Below are 20,364 nucleotides of genomic sequence, written 5' to 3'. Positions count from 1 at the left end.
TATATATATGAATCAATCAATCAGTCTGTGTTTAGAAAGTATGTCTGGTAAGAGTATATTACCATATACTTAAATGGAAAATAAAGCACAAATCAAAATTATTTTTATATGATGCTATGTAAAATAATAAAAAATAAGAATAAACCCCAAAGCCTATCTCTGGGAAAGGAAAAAGGGCTAGAGAAATCACATCAAATTCTTAGAAAGTTCTACCTTTTGGTAATATGACTATTATATTATTTAAAATAATTATTTCCAATTTTCTATATTTTTCTACTTCATTAATAAGTTTTAATTTTATTGTCAAATAAATAAATATTGTGGTAAAAATTATCACAAAAAATCATTTTAAAACCACTGCCCTGCTGTATTGAAGCTCATATCTCTTTGCTGTATTTCATTCTCACCTTCCAGCAGGTATTCTCTGCTATTCCTCACCCTTGATCGAGATGTCTGCTTGACTCAGATCACCTAGAGGCTGCTGGATTTTTTTAATAGAGTCAAGAAGCAGCAATGGACACTTAGAAAAAGCACAGCATTAATAGAAACAGGAAATTTAACTGACAAAAATTATTTCCAAAAATAAGTAAAAGCCTCTTCAGCATAGCAATGTGTTCTATCCCAGGTCAGCTCAGTTAGGAGATCTGAACAGTTTTCAAACTTTATCTTTCCTAAATTGGTGTGTGTGGGAGTGTGGGTGTGTGTTCACTTTTTTTTTTTTTCTATTTTGGGAAAGGGGAACAAAGCAATAAATTACAAAAATAATGAAATAAGTGAACTAAAATCACAGAAATGCTATTTAATTAAAAATAAACGAAGCAAGCTTAAGGTTTAGCTAAGGACTCTCCTGAAAATTGCACATTAAAGAGAATAACTCAGGCTCCACTTTATAAGTAACCACTTATCCTCTTGAACTCACATTGTTTGTTAAAAAGAAGCCTGTTCTTTTAAACAGTATTTACTTTGTATTATTGACTATTCTTTGGAAGTAAATTAAAAATAATAGAGAATGGCAAGAAAGAACGTTATTTGCCAAAGAAACGTGACAAAAGCATCTAAAGGACCACCTGCTTTTAACTCCTCCTTTTCCCCACAAAACACAAACAAAAAACCCCAATCCTGAACCAGAAAATAAAGCAATAACATTAGGTAAAAGGTGAACTGACAGCAAATCTATTAAGGGCCTGGATGTGTGTTACTCAGAAAATGTTTGGGACAAGATTGGTCCTGACAGATGACATAGGCCAGTGGTTTGCAATCCACACAGTGTGTTGAAATCCTCTGGGAAGCTCCTGCTGGGACTGTCCTCTCAGAGGTTCTGATTCCTTTGATTTGGGTGGGGCCTTGGAATTGGGAAGTTTCAAAAGCTCCCAGGCGATTCTAACATGCTGTTATGGCTAAGAGCCACTGCACGGGTCTAACGCCTTCATTTTATGAATGAAGAAACAGTGGGTGGAGATCTCCATGGCTCACCTGGCTCATCAGTGGCAGAACCAGTGCTTTGTTTCGAGCTTACTTCTCTTTCCACCCAATATCCTTTATATTGCTTCAGCCCAGGACAAGGTCTTATTATAGCTACTTTACCCTGCCTGCATTTAATGAGGCTGACCCTGTGATAGGTATTCAGTAAATATTAATTAAATAAATTCATATCTAGTTTTCAATTGCTGATAATGACCATATTGGAAAACTTATCAGTAGAAGTGGAGTGTGCACACTGCCAAGCTATCTCCAGAGGTTCAGCAGTGAGAAACTCTCTGATTGCCTATTTTTAGGACTCAACAAGCCATCCCCACATAACCCTAGAAGCTGCGATGACTTCTATCAAAGTTGCATGGTACCAGCTAAATGAAGAGGTTTTAGGGTAGGCTGGGGATCGTGGGGTTTGTGGGAAATGAGGAAAGAAGGAAATTCAGAGATGTTACTCCTGAGCCACATGTAAAATGAAGGAAATGTACACAACCAGATCATACTAGAAATAATGACAGGCTGAAAAAGGTGGGAATATGGGGACAAAGTGAAGTTTTCCCTTGATCTGGGCAAATATAGAAAGTGCTAAACAAGAGGAGGAAAGGCTTGAAGAACAATGGCATTCAGATAAGGATGAGCGCCTACTTGGTATGATTCGCAATCCAAGCTTTCCTTTAGTTCTTTTCAGGAGCACCAAGGTATTTTATTGCCTTTCAAACTTCCGCTGACCTTGGCCTTATCTTCAGATATTTATTTATTTATTTATTTATTTGTTACCGAGTCTCGCTCTGTCGCCCAGGCTGGAGTGCAGTGGCCGGATCTCAGTTCACTGCAAGCTCCGCTTCCCGGGTTCACGCCATTCTCCTGCCTCAGCCTCCCGAGTAGCTGGGAGTACAGGCGCCGCCACCTCACCCAGCTGATTTTTTGTATTTTTTAGTAGAGATGGGGTTTCACTGTGTTAGCCAGGATGGTCTTGATCTCCTGACCTCGTGATCCGCCCGTCTCGGCCTCCCAAAGTGCTGGGATTACAGGCTTGAGCCACCGCGCCCGGCCTGTCTTCAGATATTCAAATTCTGTAGAAACAGAGTGAGAATTCTGATGCATCTGCTTAATTTAAGGAGAATTCAAGTTAAACTGACTGGCAATGATCTTTGCACCTCACCCTTCATGCTGATGTCTAAGACTCCACATTAGAGCTGCAAGCCTTTACTTACAAGCCTGGTCTCAACATGAACATTGTCCAGGAACAGGCCACACATTAAGGTTGTGTCCGTTATTGATACTTTAAGATAATGAGTGAATGAGTTCCAGCATATTCTTAAGGGGTAGTTTTGATCATCATCATTACAGAGACAACAATGGGTTTCCAATGGCTGTCTTTCACTCTTCCACCTTTGTGAGGAACAAAGCCACTTCAGTTTGCACAGTGCTTTACAGTTCACAAAATATCTTCATATCTTACCTTTATCATTTATTATTATATGTCCCCTTTTTATAGATGAGAAAAAGTATTAAGTAACATCTCCTGGCATCCTCTTCTATTACCACCCTTGATGAGGAACTCAATTTGAGAGAAATAGAGCATTCTAGTGGGTGGAACCACTCAAATTTGATAGATGGGCCAGAGGCATCATAGTTCTTTTCCAGGAACATGGTGAGTCAGATCCCGAGCCACCTCCTCTACCAAGAATGGCAATCTTACAATAAATGATTAGAAAACAAGCCAATAATCCTTTTTTTAAATTAAAAAACAATTTATTGAAAAAGAGTAATGCTTTATACAAATTCCCATTATAAAACCCGAAAATATCTATTGGTCTGTTTCCAGGTGTGGTAGAAGAATATAAAAATATCAAAATTGGATGAATTCTATTATAACAATTTTTTTGGTCATTTTGGGCCATAAAATTTTTTTGTAATATTTAGTAACTGATATCCACATGGAATTACACTCACACATCATGAAGATCTATGTATGTGGCAAAAGCCATTTAAATTTTAACTTCCAAAAGCATATATTCTCAGGTTTGGAAGGCACACTAAAATGTATTAGGTCCAATTCCTCGTAAGACACGGTGGCTGCCTTTCCTTGTGTAGTTTATTGTGAAGTACCATCCTAGCAGCGTCAGCTGCCAGCTAACAGCAAGAGCTCTGAGGGCATCACTTAACAGATAGCACCTTATGAGTTATTATGGTTCAAAAATCTCCCTTGCTGTTGGATTTACCAACACTTAGGCTTTTATTTCTTCCCATTACATCTGCTCAGCCACGAAAAGCATTGGGCCATCCTCACTGCAGAAGATAAAACTTCCTTAGAATCTTATTGGTTTAGTGCACTTAATTTTACTTCCCTGTCTCATCACTTGAGAGACTGGTTAAGGCAAGAAACCCATTTCTTAATTTTTTTTTTCTTTTCAAACATTTGAAAAGCAACACCAACACGTATGCAGTTAATTCCTCAATTCTTTCCCTTAGTGTAGCACTTTTTAAATTACAAAACCACACTTACATGTATTCTATCTCACTGGATCCCCGCAACATCACTGTGAGGTGGGCAGATCAGGAATTACAAACCACCTCTTACAGATGAAGCAATAAGCGTACAGCAGCCAAATGCCTTGCTCAAACACAGACAGTGATTGATAGCACGAAGACTCAAATCCAGGTCTCCAGACACCAGTGCCAACACCCTTTCCATTACATCATCTTGCTCGAGTGAAATAGCATTCTGTACAGACTGGAAAAGTAAGAGCAGTTGTTAAAGTGGCACAGAGCACAAACAACATGTCAGACACGGCTGAAAGAATGGAAATAGACTGATAGAGGAAGGTACTGAACCACATGAAGGTGTGTGTGTAGGTTTTGTTCAGTGACTTCTAAACAACCAACTGAGCAAAGAAAAACACTACATAGGCATAGTTCATGTTCAAAGAATGAGAGTAATATAAACTAATATTCACACTACCTCTTCTAACTGGTTAAATCATTATTTCAATTTGGCAGATAGAAAAAAGAGGTAGAAAGATTAAGTGACTTGCTTACAGCTGCAGAGAGAATATTTGTCACCAGCTTATCACTCCAGAAAGTCTAGCATTTTGTTCAGACAAACAGACCACACCTTATTAGGAAGATATAAACTACATGATAATTACATGTGGGAAAACAATACAATTAAGGAAGGGGAACAAAAAGGTAGTTTAGGTGGGATATATAAGTATGAATAAGTAGCTTCATAATTCAATCAATAGAATTGTGTTACAACACCTGGGTGAACAGCATGCAGCTACTCAATTGGACAAATATTTTCAAAGCAAACAAGAATGCTATGGGTCAGAGTACGAGGACTGTGTGGGAAGGTCAACAGGAATTTATCACTTTGGTCATGCAGAAAGATTTGCCTCCAAAGTTCTGATTTGTAATAAATTCTTATTGGCTTTAGAAACTAAAATGTAGACTATGAAATGTGTTAGCTTCAGGAGATAGAGACCAATGAAACACAAAACAAATAAGGGCTTAATAACGATGCGAGTGCTATAAGATTATGGTAAAAAATAAAATAAGTATATGAAAAGGGCACGCATGAAGAACTGAAAGAATTCATTCTTGGTAGATTAGACTAGGTCTTATGGCAAAGACACTAAAAGCTAATGAAGAGTAAATGATATTTGACTATTATATATGTATACATAAACAAAAAAGAAAAATATACCAATAAACATTTTCATCAATATGGAATTAAATACATTTACCTATTTTTAGAGATATTTTAAGTATGCTAGTATCAACATAATGAGAAGAATATTTTGCTGTCTATTTTTAATAGAAAAACATGTATATATACACATCTATATATATTTAAGAGCACCCCTTTCCCCCATTTGAGTATGATTACTCAATGGGAAGCAGTAATACAAATGGAAAAATCTTCCCTCCTGTATTGAGGAAAGAAGATAAAATAAGACTAAGCCATGTTTAGCAATAGGTATTTTTAACACATGGGTTTCTTTGTTTGTTTTGTAATACCATACTTCAGATTGCAATACTCAAAAGTCTAAGGTCCTAACGTTAATGATAGTATCTCAATGTCCATTTTCAGTTTGTTCCAACACGATTGTCTCCTTTTGCCTCTGTGTCACACGTAGTCTTTCCCACTGGAAGGTGCAGGTTTTGGATAGGGCCGTGGTGTTGGGTATGAAGTTGTTTTTCGAGGACAGGAACAGCAAAGTAGGGCACCTCCCAGAAGGCAGAGAGAAGCAGCAGCCCAGCCAGTGAAGAGAGCCTGACCAAATTCATACCTAAAAGGAAAAACCCACGTGCTTGTTAATCAGTGAATTATTGGCAACTTTTCTAATACAATAAAGGAAAAAAATCAATACTCATTATACTTTTTTCATTGAAAATAATCCCTCAATATCCCTTGGGAAGTACTTTAAGATTTGTGAACATATACACAAAAGAATGTTTATATTGCAGTTGTTGAAAATTTGCAATAGTAGGTCAGGAAATAACACATGTAATGCCAGTACACAAATAATTCCAAAGACTTTTCCATATGTAGGATACTTGTAAAGCATGTTTATGTGTTTTAGAAGTAGGGTTTGGATCATGGTTCCTAGGCTGAAACTTAGCAAAGGAAGCTATATCACTAAGTAGTAATCATATTCTATAAAGAAACTGATAGAGCATAATGGAGATAATCAGAGTTTTGAACAGATGATCTATTGATCCCAGGCACCTATGTAATCTAAAATCCAAATTTTATGGTTTTGTAAAGAAAAGTTCTAAGCAGCCCATGAACCATTCTGGATTAAGCTGATCCAGGCAGATGTATTAAAGCAGACACTTAGGGTGGGGTATCTGTGAGTGATTATGGACAGTATGGAAGAGTAGAGAAGGGTTGGTTCTATTAGTTATAAGGCCAAGTCTGAATCCTGATGCCAACTCTCAACTGCTGCAATTCGGGGAGAGCAACTTCACCTCTCAGCCTCAGTTTCTCCTCCTCTCAAAGCAGGATAATCCCACGTGCCTCAATAGACTGCTTTTAGGATCACATGCAGTCATGTAAATAATAATTGCAAAATGACTGGCAATTTATAAAGTACTTTCCTGTGCATTACTGGTATTATGACCTTGGTGAAATTTTAGACTACTGACCTCTAGCAGTTTCTGTTCTTACATTGTAAATCTTATGGGATGGGCTCCAACACAACCATTGGAGTACGTGTTCTCCCGTATGTGGGTGATTATATAAAAAGAAAAACACATCTTATCTCTCCAAACACTGAGGTTTTTCATCCATTCATCCAAGCACTCAACAAACAATAATTATATTTTAACATCCTGACTGAATGTAGTTATTAGGCATTAAAGATGTGAAGACAGTGAGATGAAGAGCCTCGTCTCTGATTAAAGAATGTTGTCACATGAGAGCTAAGAATCAGCTCGACTTGCACAACTTGCAGTATTAAGAAAGATGACCTTTGTAAAGCCAATTTTATAGTTGTGAAAGAACAAAAAATTTCAAGGTGGTGTCTGAACATACTAAAAACATATATCATAGCTTTATGTGTAAAAATGAACTGTTGGGAATGAAGTATTATTCATTAAGCCCTAGAGTAGTACAATTTTTCTCAATCAATCATAAATTGTGCATTAGTTACAAATAATCATACAGTAGGTGCTGTAAACATCAGAATACACTTCAAAAAGGAAATTTCAAGTATATTAACATCTTTATTAATACCTGAAAAAAAGGGGAAAAAAAAGAGTCCAGTATACAGTTGAAAAGTTTAGGACTTGAAACTGTTCTACTTTGGAAGGTATTTTGTCATCAATTCAGGCTGTTAAAGCAATTATCAAACTCATTTTAACATAAGTCACAGATCATTTAAATTGTTTGTAGGTTTGACATAAAATTCTTGAAAGCAAATCTGGGAAATGATGGCACTAGAAGGACTTTGTAGAACATAAAAAGGGTATTTTCTCAGAAAACAAACTATTTTACGCATGAATAGCATTACCTGGCATTGACTGGGGTCATGGGGTCATAGAATTCTTGAACAATCCTATTCCCATACCATGCTGTGGCAACTAAAATAGCCAGACCTACAGAAATTCAGAACAAAAGACTGTTAATCACCATGGAACACTGAGCCTAAATACACAAGCTGTTAAACCAAAACATATTTTGCAAGAATTAAATCTCATCAACAGTGTTGACATTTTTATTTTGGTATTAGGGAGATTAGAAGTCCAGATATGATTTATTCTGAGTACCTATTAAAATATAAAAAATACTAGGTGGGAGTTAGACAAAATTTATACTTTTTATGACATCTTGGCACAAATAATGCTTTTTTGGAAACAATTAGTCAGGTGTATGTTGTACATAATCTCTTTTAAATATACTGTTATATATTAGGGTACTAAACTACATTTGATGAAACTATTGTCATTATTAGTACAGATGGAATTACTTGCAAAAGGGGAAGATGAAAACTCTTCTATGTTCTTGATCAAACTCAAAATTTACATTTCTGCAGAATCAAAAGGAATGCAAGCAGCTAGACAGCAGTGAGATTAGGACATGTCTCAGAATGGACCAGAATACCTGCATTACTACTGCCCCATTGGCCAAGGGAATACCTGGCACAGGTATAGATTGACCTGAGATTTGTTGAGGGTGCCACATCAGATCAATTTATGCAACCCAATCTCAATTTCCCATGGCATTTTATATTCAATGATAGCAGATACATAATTTAGTCAAAATCATTCCCTTAATCATTTATAAGATTTATAAAATACCTCATTTTTTCTTATCAGAAAAGTTAAATAACTTTCTTATAGTAATTTTAAGCATTAATCAATATAGACAGATTAGACGTTTCTATGCTACTCTCTCTCCCCAACCAAAAACATAGTCCAGTGTAATTGCCTCTAGACATGACAGAAAACACTATTGCTTTTGGCTGCTCAAATAGACCATGTGAATGGTCTTGAACTTGTGACCCTTACTCCTAAGAGAAGTCCCTGAAACTGGAATAGGAGTGATGCAGTCACCTGCGGGAGTTACAAGAAGGCAAGAAAAGAAGAATGCAATGCATTCCATCCTCGTCGTCTTCCAAGCACTCCATACACTTCATGCCAACGGTGGCCACAAAGACTACTATTCACAGCCTTTGATATAAGATTAAATTATTGGGAATAAAACACTATCCATGCCTTTTCGGACAGGAGACAATTTGTATTTGGGTAAACTGAGAGACTGGTCATTTTAAACTGACCATATCTTTAGCAAAGCCACAGATACTCTTCCTCAATTACTGGTTAAACTGATATATTATACTGGAGCAAAAGCCCCTACAAATCTTCTGTCAAAAATAAAACAAGAAAATAAAGTCTATTCTAGTTTTTCCTATTAGTAGATTTATATCATTAATTATATCTGTTATTTAAAAAAAATACTATAATATACTACATATATAATATATGCATATAATACCTAATATAGAGAATATATAGTAATCTATGATAGCTGTATAATATATACAGAGATTATATATATAATACAGTGTACAGATATAAAAAACATATACACACACAGAGATTATATATATGTATATATACACATACATAATATACATACACTATAATTTTTTAAATAAGCATTATTATAAAGCTTTGAAATAATGCTGTCCATGTTTTCTGACTTTGATTTTCTGAAATGACACATAATGTAACTTATCAATCAACACTTGATTTAAAAAACAGATATTTTCCTTCCTTTTTTTTTTTTTTTTGGAGACAGAGTCTTTTGTTGCTGAGGCTGGAGTGCAGTGGCGCGATCTTGGCTCCCTAGTTGAGGTGATTCTCATGCCTCAGCCTCTGGAGTATACGGAATTGCAGGCGTGCAACACCACACCCAGCTAATTTTTGTATTTTTAGTAGAGATGGGGTTTCACCATGTTGGCCAGGCTGGTCTCGAACTTCCGACCTCAGGTGATACGCCCTCCTCAGCCTCCGAAAGTGCTGGGATTACAGGCATGAACCACCATACCTGGCCTAAAAAACACATATTTATTTTCAATGGAAAATATAATATCATTATTTTACCAAAAAAATTTAAAAGTATTTCTGTATTTTTTTTTCCTGCCTTAAACTGACCATTCCAACAGGCCACCTCTACTCCAGTTGGCCTTTCTTTTCATTGATCTATGGGTACATCCTGTTTATTCTTGAATTTGATCTGCCCAGCTGGAATGCTATCCTTATTTTTCTCCAATAAACCCAATCCTTCCATCCCTCACAGACCTGAAGGGTTCACATATTTTCTTGTGTTTTCTCTCACTATTCCCCATCTTTTCCACATAGAATCTGTGGAGACAACATAGGAATTTTCTGAAATACATGAACGTCCTCCTTAGCGTTTGCTAAATAGTGAACAACTTTCTTCACTGTGAGAGACTGGTTCTAACAAACCAGTTGCCACTTGAAACTTCAACCAACAGACCTGTCAGATGTGAGCAGAGCTCTCAAATTTTCATTTGGTTCGTGTTTGAGAACATGAAAGTCAACTGGACTTCAGGTCTATGTTTACAGTTTGCCTTAGAGACTGAAATCAAGTGTAATGAATCCAACGTAATAGATTTCAAATCATACTAGGAACAGATTAGTAAGGTGAAAGCAAGGCACAGCCTCTATTACCTGCAAGAAGAAATATCACGCCCCCAATGACAGCCATCCTCATCTTCTGTACCTCATCGTCTTCCAAGCACTTCATACACTTCATGCCAACGGTGGCCACAAAGATTGCTATCACTCCCAGGAGGATGCCAACCACCATCAAGGCACGGGTTGCTTGCAATGTGCCTGGCAGAAAACATTTTAAAACATGTGAAATATGCTTGGACCAACAAGAGAAAAATGGAAGAAGACCAAGTATATGTCACTGTTGTATGGAAAAGAGAAAACTGGACTAGGAATCTAGAGACGCCAGTCATACTGGTATTTCCACTGGTAACCCAACATACACTATCTTCTCCAGAAAAACAAATGCTGGACTGGATGATGAAAAAGAGATCCCTCCACTCCAAGATTTTATGTTTTCAACATTAAATTCAAAATCAACTGGAAAAATAATTAATGATCTAATTGAATAGGGTTAGCTGAACTAATACATATTTATTTTTTACTAAGGGATTTTAATCCTTGCTAAGATAATTTTAATTTTAAGTAGCAATCATATATATGATCCTGGATGTTAACTATTTGTAATCAAAATGGTTTTCAGTATATCTTTGATATTAGTTACCAGCTTTACACCCCAATCAGCAAGCTTCAGAAAAACTGGGTGAAATGGAGGATAAAAAATAAATGTTTTATAGATTATCATGACTGGATAAGCAATATTCGTATCTCCAGTGATGTGAATAGGAGTAGTAGGGGAGAATATAGAAGTCATTTTCTTAAAACAAAACAAAATAACCTTTGAGATGTTACCTTGAAACATAGTAGTAGATTCTTATTCAAAGACATCACCAGTTTTTAAAGCTATTTAAGCTGTGATGTTGTAAAATAACACACGCAATAATTCAATGTAGTGTTTCTCAGGATTCCATTTTTTTTCTCATTCCCCATTATTATTTTTGGTGCACTAACTCATAAGCAAATAAACAGGGTCAAGTTTGAGAGATTATCAATATGTTTCTTAAAGAGTAAAAGCTTGATTCATTGTGGCATAAAGGCACGGACTTTTAAATATAACTGAAACTGTGCTGGTTAGAAGATTTTGTTTAAATTCTAGATTTATGTCCTCTTTTAATTAAAGATCACTATATCATTGACAGTGATAATACATGACAAGTACTTTTTGCATATATAAGTATTTTTCAGCTTTAATGAACTATGCTATCTTGAGCAAGAAACTTAGTATTATTTGGAATAATATTTCAATTATATAAATAAAATGTAAATTATATCTTTATCCAGTGGATTGGAACAATTGACTCCTTGATGGTCTTTGACTGAGATGTTGGAAAGGTTTTGTATCTCAATGTCTAATTAGGCCTAGGCTTAGCCTTAATATCATCAAGATTGAGAACTTAGGTTACCAATCATAACTGAAGCTAAATATTTCTAAAACTTCATTAAATCTTGATTTACTGATTATCCATCTTTGCTATAACCAGACAATCTATGATAAAATTATAGTAATATCTTTCTTTTTCTTTTTTTCCTTTTTTTGAGACAGGGTCTCGCTCTGTTACCCAGGCTGGAGTGCAGTGGTGCAATCTCAGCTCGCTGCAAACTCTGCCTCCGGGGCTCAAGCGATTCTCATCCCCCAGCCTCCTGAGTAGCTGGGACTACAGGCAGGAGCCACCATGCCGGGCTATTTTTTTTTTTTTTTTTGGTATTTCAGTAGAGATGGGTTTCACCATGTTGTCCAGGATGGTCTCGACCTCCTGAGGTCAGGTGGTCCACCGACCTCGGCCTCCCAAAGTTCTGGGATGACCAGCATGAGCCACTGCGCCTGGCCATAATCTCTTTCTAGAAGTATCAAAGGTATTGTTTACAGTATTTGAGAGAGATTTTGGAAGCCAAGGTAGAGTTTTACTTGATTTCATTTAAAAATAAAAAGACTTCCTGATTCCCCTCACACACTGACCTCCTCATAAGCATGTATGGGCGCACATGCACACTGACCCACACACTTATATCAAGACTCCAGGTGGCAGAGGGACTGCTGGATCAAAACACATGTTCCATGGACCACAGATTTATCAGGAAGGAACTGAAGCTGCTTGTAAGGTTATTACACGACCGTTTGCTTGGAATCACAAGCCGTACTGTGGCATGAAGAGGAAAGTACCAAGGACTCCATGGCTAAGGTATTTCCTCTTTCTGACAGATGGTTTTTGCAAAGGCTGTCATTACCGGAAAATAACAAATGAAATAGCCCATACATAACACAGATTCCGGATGTGACCCTAAGATTACACGTGGAAGGAAAATATCTCAGGCAGAGATGTGCTGGAAGAGGAGATGCTGAAAGTAACAAAGATGATCCACGTCTGGAGGATAGGGAAACCACATATCTCAGTTTGCCTGGAAGAATCCTAGCTCTAAAGTTGAAAGTCTTACATCCTTAGAAGGTCCTCAGTCCTGGACAAATGGGGAGAGCTGGTCACCCTAATGTAGGATGATAGGATGTGTAAAGTAAAACGAAGTTTAGCAAGGTGGGCAGAAGGCATATGTCATGCAGAGCTTTGCAAATTAGGGTAAGAAGTTTGGATTCTATTCTAAGTGTAATCAGAAGTCATATGATTGTCTTGAGGAAGGGGTGACATGATTTTTACTGTCAGTATAGAGATCACACAATCAGTAAATATTATTTCTATGATAGCTCTTCCAGCATCCAGCATCTTATATTTCACAGCCTCCTCCATTTTATTTTTTCATAAATACTCTTTTTCAACCTTTTATTAATCATTTTCGGTGTTTTTTCTGATCTTGCTCCAAGTTTTTCTCTTTGTTCAAGTTGTGGGGCTGCAAACTGGACCCAGTTTATATAATAATCACACTGATCTTTTCTTCAAGTAAAAACAGAAGGTCACTCGTCCAGCAGGTCTGAGCACTTAGATCACAGGGTAGTCTTCAAGAGAAGTCTAACCGGGCATCAATCTCATGAGTCAGACTGTGTAAAACTACTGATCTCCCAGGCGAGGAACACATGTGCATAAACTACTCCAGGGCCCTTACTGCACCCACCTGGAATATCTAATATTCACATTTTTAATCTCTAAGTTTTTGCCCATTAAGTTCTCAAAGAAAACACATTTGATGCATGTCAAATCTATCTTGCCACTTCGTCTACAAAGTTCTTTCCAAGGGGCTGGGGACTAATATTCTGTTCTGTGATTGCTAATAAACCTACCAGGTTTCCTTTCTCTATAGAATAATATATTATTTGCATAATACACAAAAAGTAATGGAGAGAATGGAAAACACAGTATTTAAAAATTGCATAAACCATAGAAATGAGATCCTGTTTTGTTTTTTAAAATGTCATTTTGCAAAGTAATATTTTCACTTATACTTATAGTCAACCATTGACTTATAAAATTTATTTGTATGTTCCAATATTAGATTTGCATCAAACCCAAAATCTTACTTTACTTCATTGGAGACATTTGGATAAATTCTTAAGTATAGTGATATGTGAGGAAAATGCAAAAATAATATACACATGCAGTCACGCACAAAAAGCTGAGAATTAAAACAGCATGAAAACTCACAAGCAAGGTAATCATAGATTACAAGTCAAAGTGAAGCAACTATTGTGTTATAAGTTACAAGTGTTTTATGTGCAGATCAAATCTAAATTGCACAGTTTTAAGCTGGAACCAGATGAATACCTTCACATCATAGAAGTGTTTTAAATCAGAGTTGTAAAGTATGTAATTGTGAACTCCTGGATGATTTGAATCAGATATTTATTCCTATTTCCATCTAAAGCACCAAGCACAGTACTGGAAAAGTCACATGGATTTATCAAATTTCAATAAATTTAAATTAGAACATGTCTTTATGGTTTAAAAACTGTACCAATATGATAGGTAAAAATACTTATTCTCTTTTGTTTAGCTTAATTTTTGAAATAATGCTGAGAAACACCTCCCCTGAGAGCCTGGTATGCTAAAATCTTGCTACAAAAAGCCAGACTTAGCTTAGGTCACTAAAAACTAGAAAGTCATGCAGATAATACAAATTGTACTTTTTGCTTAGTTTGATCTATTTTTTAAAGTATGCGTCTAACGAGCTTCAAAGCTGAAGTTTTGTTTTGTTTTTCCCTAATGAAATGATGAGTGGCAGAGCAGAGAAGTTAAGAGGGATGTTTGAAAGCTATAAAACAACATTTTGGATGAGATAGATGCAGTATAGCCTTGCAATATTAACTTTGAATTGGTTTGATTAGAACAAACCTATGAACAAACATATTCCTTTTCTCACCTCTTAAATTTGCAGCTAACTCTGCAATATTATGACCAATGACTAAAGTTGTCTATGGAGAAACTGGTTAACAAACATTAAAAAGATTACACTATTTTTTCTCATCATTATTCAGCAGTAAACAGAGAAGGCAGTCTTTTAATTATATTTAGCTAGACTGATAATCTTGAGATTAAAGACCCCCTAAGGAGTTCTCATCATTTTCAACCTGAAAGTATAATTAAAAGTAAATATGAAGAGCTCTACTTATGAGACAAGAAGTGAGTTGGAAGTTACTGATCTGCTACAGTTAGGTTAATCAACAAATGTCTAGAAAGACATATATGGAATTTTTCTAAAGCTTTAAAGTCTTGCTATACAAGCAGTAGAATCTACTGTCAATACCAGACATTGTTTCTGCTATTTTCTAGCCATATTACCTTAGGTTCTATATATCATAAACAAAATACAGTCATCTCTTGGTATACAAGGGTGATTGGTTCCAGGACCACCCACAGGTAAGTAAATCTGCACATGCTCAAGTCCTACAGTTGATCCTGTGGAAGCCTTGTATACAAAAAGTCAACCCTCCCTACATGCAGGCTTTGGACCCTCAGATACTGTTTTCTTGATCGGTATCGGTTGAAAGAAATCCACCTGTAAGTGAACCCTTGCCGTTCAAACCTGTGTTGTTCAAATGTTGACTGCAGATTCCAATTCTACCTCATTCCCACATCGTCTCTCTTTGCATCTATAGTTGCTTAATTAGTATTAAGTGAATAAATGAACTGATGATTGGGTGACTAGAACAAAAATACTATACTTTCTTCTCCCCTGCAATTCAGTGCGCTCAACACAGACCGTCACAGAAGTGTACTCCTCTGGCTTTTTTCCCATATTAAATCTTTTGCTCTTACTGAAGTTCAACGTTTCATAAAAGTCCTAATCGTTAGCATTTCCCGCTTATTGGTGCGTGAGGTGGTGGTCACCAGATGTGACCTCAGAACATCAGCAAAATCAGGGGTGAAAATGATCCTGGATGAGGCAGGATGTGCCACTTTTCAGGATGTCCTCAGAAGTTTTGCTACCTTTCTCGTTTGTGTGTTTCTTCGAGAAATTTTCTCAGAATTAAGTTGATGCTTCTATATTACCTCCACTATACTTCCTTAATCACTCCAATTAAGGAAACCTAAGCTATGTGACTTGCTTCTTCCTCTTCAATCACTGAAGTAATAACAAAGAATGCTGGCACTGGAAGACATCTTAGAACTCATCTTAGCTGCACCATCCTTAGCTGCAAGAATAGGGCCTGGCTTGCATCTGTTGAATGGATAGATGAATCATAGATTCATCTCCCCATTCCTCCCACTCTGCCCTATTTTATAAGTGGGGTAACTACTTGAAACCAGGGAGATCACGTGGTTCACCATTATACACCTGACTACTTAATGCCAAACCACAGTAAGAATAGAGAACTTCTGATCTCAAGCCTGGATTTTTGTTTCAACTTCCATTATTCTAAGAGTCAGAACTGATTTATGAAGTATACCTGAACACCAATGGTTCTTCGAGTAGCCTCGGTTCAGCAGGCATAAAGCGTCTGGAGAAGCATAAATAGGTGCCCTCCTCTCCACTTAGGCTTCAAAGACTGTCCAAGTCAGTGATTTTGTTTCTCTGATTGAGCCTGACATCATGGTGAGAGTGCTGGGAAACCTCACAGCCACCAATACTCATTAAGCACACCTACACACATGTGGATTCATGCAAAGCAAGTTAAACAGGCTAGAGGAGCTTATAAACAAATTACAGAATCTCAGTGTTCGCTGAGATTGAGAGAGAGTCTAGCCTAACCTCCCATTTGTCTGGTGCTTGGATCTTCCCTACAACATTCCTTCAAAATGCTTATTTATTCTCTGCTTGCACACCTCCCACCATGCAGCCTCCTACAGCAACCCAGTCTTTGGACAGCTCTAGCTATTAAAGTCAACTAAGAAGAAACAATTCACCAAGCACATAAAATTGGTGCTAGCCTCCTAAAAGTTTGCGAATTCGATGAAAACAAGCAAAAGGTACAGGTGACTCCAGAAACGCCTACTGCAACTGTGTCTGGCATTTTTTGTATATTCCAGCTTTCAGCTACAAGAATGCCCAGGGTCAATAAAATCTCATACTTTGGATGAAATGGAGATTGTATCAGCCATTGTAAAACTACAATACACAATGTGACATTTGTTTCCCCCAGGAAGTTCCTCAGTTACATTTTCATCAACTGCTTGCCAAGAACTACCTAAAAGAAGAAGACTTGCTGTATCTCATTTTGTATTTACTGTATACACTATTAGCACACTGTATTCCTTCAGCTACTTTATGAAGGTCATATGCTTTTTACAACCTACCCTACATAAACCAGGCAAACAAGAGATTTTAATACCTCCAGTGCTAAAGCCTTGGCAAAGCCCTGCATCTGGGCTCGAAGACAAGTGTTCTCTACTGGGAAAGACAGCAAGGTACAATTTCAGGAAACCCACAGCTAAGCTTTTCACCTAAACACACTTAATGAAATGCAGCTTTTTTATAAGGGATACTGCTTAAATATACACACATAACCCTTTTCGTCTCCACATGTAACAAAACTATCCCAAAACCAGCCAATGAATCACCATCCCAGATCTCTACAGCTGGTGGGCGTAAACACCACTGCTCAGGCAGAGAAATGGAGTGAGGTTTCCTGGACTCCATCCAAAAGCATCCCGCGAGTCATGGCAGGTTAGAAGAGAAAACCTGTGAGTCCAGGGTCCCTCTTCTGAGAATGGGTTTTGAGAGAAAGGTGTAAGCCACACCTTGGATAAACTGTGGCTTTAAGTAAAACAAAAGTGGATTCTGATCTGGAGTTTAAAAAAAAAACTAAGAAGACATCTCTAAAGTGTATGTGGGGGAATAGGTATTTAGTCCTTTCCCCACAGTTTTAAAAACTGTAATAACTACATTAACCAAAAAATGAAAGTAAAACATTTTAACACATTAGCGTGTGTAAGGATGATCCCTTTGAGTTTTTACAACATGGATCAATCTGATTTCATTTGGTCATTTCAGGAAAGTTAAAAGAAAACCTATTTAAAGATGTTGAAAGGAACTATTTTGATCAGAGGAACAAAACTGACAGTGAGGCCTCTCTGGAATTGTCCTTAGAAACCTCTGTCTGCCAATTCCTTAACGTGCTACCTAAAATGCCTGATACTGTTTCCTTAAATATATCTATCTTTCCATGGAGAAATTCAATAATTATTACCTAATTTTTCACTTTATAAGCACAAATATAACCCATGAGGGCAATGAGCAACACATAATTACTAAACTTAGAGATTGGTTTTGGTGTAAAGAAGTCCTAACATGGGAACCTTCAGAAGCTGAAATCCTAACACTCAAAACGACCATGCACATTGACTGAGCCAATGCCACAGGTATTCAAGGTGTTTAAACAGATGTGGAACAGGTTTAATAGCTCTAAACTATATGGCTTTTGATATACACTATTAAAAGTTGTCCATTGATAGGAGGTAGACAAAACAAGTTAAGTAAACTTGAACAATGCCAACACTTTCCACCCTTAGCACACAATGGGGGCTAGTGGGCAGTCACGTTTATCTAGGCAAAGACTAAGGGACCTTTTCTTCAAGTGAGTTAAAGGGCATAACAGACACATGATATAAGACAAGTAATGTGATTTCTCAAGGAAGATACTCCAGCCATGAATCATTATTACCTAAGTAAACGGGAATTTAATGATTTTTCTGACAAGGCACTCAAAACCTTTAGTTAAAAAAAGTAAAAAATTATCCTATTATCCTTCTTCCCACCATCCTTAGAAATATGTCTCTCTATACAATCCTTTCCAACGTGACAAGGGGTCACTGAACATCCATTACACAGAAATTCCTTTGTGGAAGATGGAAACCTAAGGAAGACCCACCTCTTCTTTCTCTCTCACTGCCTTCCACTCCCAGCTGACCTCTGATTTCATCAGCTATGACTGTTTTGCTGCATTTCCCTTCAGTGCCTTTACTTTTCCCTTTGTATTATGTTGGGCAGGTTATTTAGAACCTTTGTTGTCAGCCTTCCCCCACCTGCCACCAACCTTCTCTTTCCAAAATAGAACTACACCATCAGCCTCCACCGAAGACCTTGGGTGTAAAACTTCAAACTTTGGGGGAATCTCAAGCGGCTTCTCCAAAGAGTCTTGCAAGGGGCCTCCCTGCACTAACTAGATCTTACACATTAAAAGAATCATCCTCAAGTATGAGCAGAAGACACTTGGGACATTTCAAGTAGGAATGTAAATTTTACTATGCAAAATCATAGTAAAGGTTACAAAAATTATATCTGATACTTGAGGATTATTTATTTAAGCTTGCACACTTGAGAAGTTACCAGGCTCCAAACTTTTTAAGCTATCCCATTTTCTTGTCTGAACCCTACCAATCCTCAATTTACCCCAGATCTCAGAATGCCTAGGAGAGGTCTCAGAGCTCAAGTTCAAGTTTAGCCTTCACTCCCTCAATCTCGACCCCCCGGCATAGGAATTTAGGATGAAGCTACACCTAGAGTGGCAGAAAAGTGTCACCCAGGGAGTTTTAGGCAAAACTAGAGCTTATGCCTGGGCGTCCCTTTTCTCAGACCAGGATTCTCTTCATTTCCTTACGACAGAGCACATGATCAGAAGACTTGTGAAGACTGATAACCATGGAATCACACGACAGAATGAGACGGTAGGGGAGCTGCAGGGGGACTGGGGCCTCTGGACGGCTGGGAGGTGGGGGTGCACTCACTGCTCAGATTCAGCAAGGAGTCAAAGACTTTGCACTGGATCTGCCCGGTGCTCTGCGACACGCAGGACATCCACAGCCCCTCGTACATGGCCTGGGCGGTCACGATGTTGTCGCCGGCATAGGAGTAAATCCTCCACTGGGGCAGGGCAGTGCTGACGATGGCGCCGATCCATCCCAGGAAGGCGAGAATGAAGCCCAAAAGCTGCAGCCCCGCGTTGGCCATGACTCGCTCGGCCGCCCGCGCTGGCTCAGGGGTGGCAGGTGCAGAAGGCGGAGAGTTTGCAGGTGCGCAACGCGGGCTCCCGAAGGTGGCTGGGCCCCGCGGAGGAAGTTAAAGCGGGGAGCCCTGCTCGCTGCGCTGCCGCTGGAGAAGCTCTGGGTCCGGGCTGGGGTCCGGGGCCGGGGCGGCGCTGGAGTCTGGATACTAGAAGCTGCGGTTGCTCCCAGGCTCAGGAACTGAGACGCCAAACCGCTGGGCGCCGCGATTTAAAGCAGCTCCGCCCGCCTCAGCCCTGGCAGCCGGGGAGCGCCCCCTGGCGGTTTCAGGGCGGCTCACCGAGAGGGCGCCCGGAGCGCCGGGTTGGGGGAACACGCGGCTGGCGGCGTGGGGACCATCCCGCAGGACCAGGCACTACAGCTGCGTCCCTGCTCGTTTTCTCTGGTGAATCTTCCCGCTCCTGTCAGGCGTTTCACGCTTTTCGTTCATTCACTCCAATTCTCCAAAAATTACTATGCACTGTACCTGTAAATCCAAAAAACAAAGATGAAAAAATGAGCCCTCAAGGGGTGCAGTTTTAGGTTTAATACCTTTTTCCTAATATCTTATTAAAAGGCATTTCCACCCAACTCCGCATCTCCTCCCCCATCACACACATTTCTCTCTCCTTTACTTGGCTTCCTCCCCCTTCTCCTTTCATCTCTGCTCCCTTCTGTCAAGGTCGTTCCATCACTTGTCTCTGCAAGAGAGAGATCTTTACACTCTACAAATTGGGAAACAGACCCAGAGAGGAACATGATTTACACACACACACACACACACACAGCATATCCAGTACTTGGCTCCCCTCCCAATCTGCTT

General features: G+C 38.4%; 1 protein-coding gene across 1 annotated transcript; it reads right to left on the bottom strand.

Annotated features, from left to right (window-relative positions):
• Positions 1 to 3,202: 3,202 nt before the first annotated feature.
• CLDN1 (claudin 1) lies at positions 3,203 to 19,778 on the bottom strand. The gene is made up of 4 exons (XM_011981355.1): positions 19,287 to 19,778; positions 10,177 to 10,341; positions 7,491 to 7,575; positions 3,203 to 5,765 (listed from the first exon to the last, which is right to left on the bottom strand). The coding sequence occupies exons 1-4, from the start codon at positions 19,507 to 19,509 to the stop codon at positions 5,603 to 5,605; spliced, it is 636 nt and encodes a 211-aa protein (XP_011836745.1). The 5' UTR covers positions 19,510 to 19,778; the 3' UTR covers positions 3,203 to 5,602.
• Between the last annotated feature and the right edge of the window lie 586 nt (positions 19,779 to 20,364).

The sequence above is a fragment of the Mandrillus leucophaeus genome, unplaced genomic scaffold, assembly GCF_000951045.1.
Source record: "Mandrillus leucophaeus isolate KB7577 unplaced genomic scaffold, Mleu.le_1.0 Scaffold224, whole genome shotgun sequence".
Taxonomy (NCBI): domain Eukaryota; kingdom Metazoa; phylum Chordata; class Mammalia; order Primates; family Cercopithecidae; genus Mandrillus; species Mandrillus leucophaeus.
This window is presented reverse-complemented; position numbering and strand designations above follow the sequence as displayed.

What these genes read in the sequence shown, in the direction of transcription:
- CLDN1 (XM_011981355.1), bottom strand. Translation starts at nt 19,509, where the DNA reads ATGGCCAACGCGGGGCTGCAGCTTTTGGGCTTCATTCTCGCCTTCCTG. An exon ending in CTCCTTGCTGAATCTGAGCA is followed by an intron (nt 10,342 to 19,286) that starts GTGAGTGCACCC and finishes GTTTTCTGCCAG; the next exon opens with GCACATTGCAAGCAACCCGT. An exon ending in CGTGATATTTCTTCTTGCAG is followed by an intron (nt 7,576 to 10,176) that starts GTAATAGAGGCT and finishes GAATTTCTGTAG; the next exon opens with GTCTGGCTATTTTAGTTGCC.